This window comes from Triticum aestivum, chromosome 5D, assembly GCF_018294505.1.
Source record: "Triticum aestivum cultivar Chinese Spring chromosome 5D, IWGSC CS RefSeq v2.1, whole genome shotgun sequence".
Lineage (NCBI taxonomy): Eukaryota > Viridiplantae > Streptophyta > Magnoliopsida > Poales > Poaceae > Triticum > Triticum aestivum.
Window position 1 is genome coordinate 461,015,125 of NC_057808.1, and position 5,296 is coordinate 461,020,420.

The following is a 5,296-nucleotide window of genomic DNA, read 5'->3' on the forward strand; positions in this document are numbered from 1 at the left end:
AAATTCAAGAACGTTTTTCATGTTCTTTTTTTATTTTCTTTGTTTTTTCTTCCTGATTTTTTTCTTTCTTTATTTTTATATTTTTATATTTTTTCTTTTCCTTTCTCATTTTTTCATACGTGTTTTTATTTTCTTTTTATTTATTTTCACATTTATTTTATTTTTCCTCTTCCCTTTTCTGTTTCATCTTACGAACATGTTTCCAATTCGTGTACATTGTCCGCTAACATTTTTTGATATCCTGATTTAAAAAAAAAATCAGGAACGTTTTCTTACAAATTTGCGGCAATTTTTGAAATTGTTAATTTGGGGAGAATCAGGAACGTTTTCTTACAAATTTGCGGCAATTTTTGAAATTGTTAATTTGGGGAGGTCCGGCGCCACTATAAAAGGAGGAGGACGACTACCTGGACTCTCAACTGCGTGTTACAGATATGATAAAGTCGTCGCATGCGATCCGAGAAGTTGAGGGTCTTACCTGGACTCTTAACTGCTCAACAGACAATGCAATGGTCATTTTCAAAGAGTTGACGGACTCAAGACTATTCTCCCAGTTGGTGATCACACATTGCCGGTTTTTAAATTTTGTTTCATAAATTTACTCTAGACACATTTGAGGTTGTAGCATTTTGTTTGTTGCATATGTTGCTCACACATATGGATATATATACATGTGTTTATGAAATAGGATGGAATGCAATTATGAGATAAATGTGGATGTGTGCATTATGAAAACACATTGAATGTGTATTTTGAATACCGCTGAAACTGAAAAAGAAAACCACCCTCAAACACGAAATACATGTCGTTCTGCTTAAGAAACCACATGTAATGTTAGTATATAGGAGGTGGTTTCAAATAAGAAGCCACTTCTGATGTTCCAAGCATGTGAGGCATTTCTCTCAATGCACCGCTTACAGTGATATATCATTGCATGCAGTTAGATATCCGTCTCCAATTCTAGGCACATTAGCGACAACGGCTTATAGGCGGACGGGAAACCGCCTCAGGCCCATGTAGCGAAACCACCTTCAATGCCCGTTTCACTAGTATAGTCTGCATATGTTTATTTATGTTTTCTATAATAGAATAACAGTAGGAAATTTCCTACTCTTTCAGTTAAAAGAAGCATAACTCATCACTTTATCAATATATAATTTGGAAGGAAAAATTACATGGAACATACATTGACCAGTGGCTGACCAGTGGCTACCCACGCACATAACACTTGGGTGTCAAATGAGCACCGGTGTACTAGATTATTCAAGCAAATGATCCTAGAAGCACACACCCCAACATTTTGCATGCTGGCGAGCAACGACCTTCCTCCAAATATCTCATCAGATGGAGATGCTGTTGGGGATGCCCCTGGCCGTGAGGCCCTCGGCCTTGCCCGTGTGGTCGGAGGTGTTGGGGTAGAGCAGCATGTAGGGGAACTGGGCTGGTCCATTGCGGTTCTTGAGCTGGGGGTTTCCGTTCAAGGCCACCACCTGGCTCTCGATGCCCTCCAGCCTCGTGCCGAACCGCTTGAACGCCTCCAGTGCCTTGGCATCCGACGTCCACTCCGGCGTGTCACGCTGCCCGAGGTAAATCTCATCGGAGGAATGCTTGGACAGGATCTCCAGCAGAGAAATGCCAATGATGGCCTGCATTTGGTTGGTGATGGTGCGGATGAACACCTTTTCCGGGTCGCGGGCCAGCAAGGCGTACTCCTCGGTGTCCGGCTCTGGCATCGGACGGCGGCTCGCTGACGGCTTGTTGGGGTGGTAACCTGCGTACGGGTACTGCCCGAAGTTGACGGCGGCGTGCAGCGCCGACCCGGTCCAGATGATGGTGGCGCAGGCCTTGACCAGCTCCGCCACCGTCTTCATCTTGGGCCACCACGCCGCATCCTTGAGGTCGCCGTGGCCGACCTCCCGCACCTCCTTCCACCACGCCTGCAGCTCCACGTCGCTCTGAAGCACACTGTCGCTGGTGTAGTAGATGGCCAGATACTCTGTCACCCACTGCTCGATGGCGGTCCAGATAGCCAGCCCGTCCACCGCGTAAGGGTAGTCCTCAAGCAGCAGCCGCACCTTGTGCGGGCTTGATGGGTCAGGCACCGCCATGCCCCTGCATTTCATTGATTTATATCTTCACATAATTAACCTGCTGTATAGAATAGAAGAAATAGAACAAGTTCAACTTACCTCTTGATTAGATCGTCTGGTAGGGCCTGCTCGTTGAAGTTCCAGTCCTTGTAGGTGACGGAGGACATCTCCATGGCGTACTTGCGCTGGAAGACGGTGAGCTCGATGATCCCGCCGGCGCTGACGAGCAGCTCGCGCGCCCGCGAGTTGATGTTCATGGTGTCACGGTAGTGCGGGTGCAGCAGCTTGTGCACCGGGTGGGTCACGCTCAGCTGCCGGTTGGTGGCGATGATGAAGGGCTCCATCACGGCGTGCGTGTTGAGCCAGTGGCTGACCAGCTGGTGATAGCCGTAGTCGTTGACGCAGACGTACGCCTTGGCGAGCTGCCATATCCAGGCCTCGACGCCGGTGGACGCCGGAGTGTAGACGGTGCTCTTCGCGGTGGTGAGGCCGCCCTGGAGCAGCGGCGTGCTCAGCTCGATGGCGACCGGCGCCAGCGTGCCGTCACCTTTCAGGAAGAGCAGGGTCCTGGTGGCGTAGAGGAAGGTGTCGTCGAGGTTGTTGAGCCTGACGAGGTACGGCATCATGTGGTCGTGGTGGTCGAGGATGTAGAGCCTGTTGCTGGAGACTGCCTGCTGCGCCGTGAGGCCCTCGAGGCTCGACCCGATCTGCGCCTCGGTGATGGTGCTGGTTTGGTCGCCGTACTGGCTGGGATCCAGAGTACTCTTGGGGGGGAACTCCTGCAATGCAATGGATTAATTTTGTTTTACCATTCGTTTAGTCTATGCTTAATAGCACTAATAATTTGGCCGATGGATATATGAATTTGTTTAAGTTCTCACCGTGACACGGGTGATCATCATCGGGTTGACGCCGGCGAGAATCTCCCTTGCGAACTCCGCGTCGGTCATCCATGCTTTCTCGTCCTCTGCACGTGCGTAAATAATCGAAATTATATTTAATTTTCTTCCAACGTTTGATGATCCTATGTACTTGTAGTTGTAGTTTATAGACTTATATCTACATAAGTAAAATATAAGTTGGTAGGTAGGTACGTTTAATGACTTGTGGCTTGGGGGGCTTGAGGAGGTAGTCGCCGCCCATGGGGATGAGGTCCTTGACGAGCTGGAGCGGGAAGCGCTTGCGCATCTCCTGGAGGGCCGGGATGTCGGGCAGCTTGATGCCACCCTCGTAGAGCTTGAGGATGTCGGCGAAGGAGTCGAACTCGCCGGGGGAGAGGTCGACGTAGGTGCGGATGGCCGGTATGATCCCTTCCACCAGCGCCTTGAGCGAGTAGCCCAGGAAGTCCGACTTCTTGAGATGCCCGAACAGCTCGTCCCGCGGCACGTAGATGCTCTGCACCAGCGGCAGCAGCCGGCTCTCGCGATCGGGGCCTGCATGCGCGCGCAACGTAAGTTCCAAGGAGAGTGCATGCTAGTGAGTGAGAAAGAGAGAAATGAACGCACTGGTTTGTGAGAGCTTGCGGCCGGTGCGGCAGCGGCGAGGGTAGGGGAACTCCTTGGAGCCGCCGAGGATCTGGCGGGAGTCGCCGAGGTCGTGGTAGACGTCGTAGCGGTAGACACGGTCGTGCGCCTCGTAGGGCCCTTGCTGGTCGTCGCCCCTCAGGTTCCGGAGCTCGTCGTCGCGGTACGGCTTCAGTGCCGCCGGCATCTTGCTGGGCAGGTACGTCTGCGCACGCAAGTACATACACGTTTACTTGAATAAGTGGACAAGCAAAAACGTTGCATCCACTGAACACATCGATCATTGGGGATTGAAGAGCTCGCTCACATCATTGGCGAAGAAGACGCGGCTGTAGCGGTACTTGGCCTGTGGGTACACCCAGGAGTTGGCGACGAAGACGACCTTGCCGTGGCCGGGGACGTTGTCGAGGGTGATGGTCTTGAGGAAGAACTCGGAGGCGTGGTTGTTCTTGACGATGATGGCGCCCGGCACCCCCAGCTTGTCCACCGCCCAGTCGAAGTTGACGCTGAACTTGTTCTCGCCCACCGTGATGAACGGCAGGCTCGTGATCCACTGCTCCAGGCTCGCCTCCGCGCCCACCTTCCCGCGGTTCCCGTTGTCTAGCCGAGCCACGTAAACAAACAAGCTAGTCAGACACTGCATTGCATTGCATTGCACGGGAAGATAAGTACTGTAATGGTGAAGGGGGGGTGGTCGATGGTGCTCACTGGAGTCGACGATGGTGGAGCTGATCAGCTGGCAGGTGACGCCGCGGCCGAGGAACTCGGTGACGTTGTCCATGACGGTGGCGCCCAGGTCGTTGAAGTCGAGTGCATTCTTGCGGGTCAGCACCACCGACCCCTTGAGCCTGGTCTTGCTCCCGGTGAGCCCGCCGATGATGTCGAGACCGCCGCCGAACATCTTGGTGTGTGTGTGTGTGTATGTATGCTTCTAAGACGGAGAAACAGTGGTACCAGTTTAGTGGTAGTGTGGCTTGCTGTGGATGGTGTGAGAGCTCTCGACGAGCAACCGGGCTATTTATAGATGGACCAAGGGTAAGGTGTGCCTCGGTGAGCTTGGCGTTGGCTACTGCCTAACGTTGGACTTTGGGTCCTAGTGGTTTAGTGTTTGATTTGATAGTACTGCAAATCGATTTGATTATCAGGGGATCAGGATAAGATCCTACAAATTGTATACAGGGGAGTAGCTACGTCGGGATAGCGTGGGCTCATTAATTAGGGCATGGATCAAGACAAGATCTCAATCGTGGGAGAGATGTGGATTTTTTTTATTGAAGCAGGGCATCAACCCCGGGTTCCTGGTGTGTGCACTTCACGCGCCCTCACCAACCCCCGTACACGGTGGAATGACCTCTGCATTGAGGAGCGGCGACGAAATGCAGCAGTAGGTCGATCGAGTTCAAGCTTGGAGCTAGTATGCGCATCAAATCGGTCGACTGCGCGCGTGATCTCCGGCGTCGACCAAGCAGGCGCGCGCGGCAGACGCACGCACGTGCGCGAACGCAGTACGCGCGCACCATCTCTCTCTGTCCGCGCCACTTGGGACCAGCATAGACGATGCGCCCCCACGACCACGAGAGATTCGTGCGCCTCGCGCGCGCTCAGGATCACCGACGCCGAGCACGCCGCGGCAACGACGGCGGGCAGAAACAGCAACTGTTTGTTTGGTTGCTCGCATTCAAC

At 52.7% G+C, this 5,296-nt stretch overlaps 1 protein-coding gene across 1 annotated transcript; it reads right to left on the reverse strand.

Moving 5' to 3' along the window:
- Positions 1 to 1,119: 1,119 nt before the first annotated feature.
- Positions 1,120 to 4,598, reverse strand: LOC123122758 (linoleate 9S-lipoxygenase 2). Its single transcript, XM_044543097.1, has 7 exons — positions 4,322 to 4,598; positions 3,921 to 4,213; positions 3,596 to 3,818; positions 3,185 to 3,523; positions 2,972 to 3,057; positions 2,190 to 2,869; positions 1,120 to 2,112 (listed from the first exon to the last, which is right to left on the reverse strand). The coding sequence occupies exons 1-7, from the start codon at positions 4,512 to 4,514 to the stop codon at positions 1,341 to 1,343; spliced, it is 2,586 nt and encodes an 861-aa protein (XP_044399032.1). The 5' UTR covers positions 4,515 to 4,598; the 3' UTR covers positions 1,120 to 1,340.
- Between the last annotated feature and the right edge of the window lie 698 nt (positions 4,599 to 5,296).

What these genes read in the sequence shown, in the direction of transcription:
- LOC123122758 (XM_044543097.1), bottom strand. Translation starts at nt 4,514, where the DNA reads ATGTTCGGCGGCGGTCTCGACATCATCGGCGGGCTCACCGGGAGCAAG. An exon ending in CCGCAAGCTCTCACAAACCA is followed by an intron (nt 3,524 to 3,595) that starts GTGCGTTCATTT and finishes GCGCGCATGCAG; the next exon opens with GCCCCGATCGCGAGAGCCGG. An exon ending in CCAGACGATCTAATCAAGAG is followed by an intron (nt 2,113 to 2,189) that starts GTAAGTTGAACT and finishes AATGAAATGCAG; the next exon opens with GGGCATGGCGGTGCCTGACC.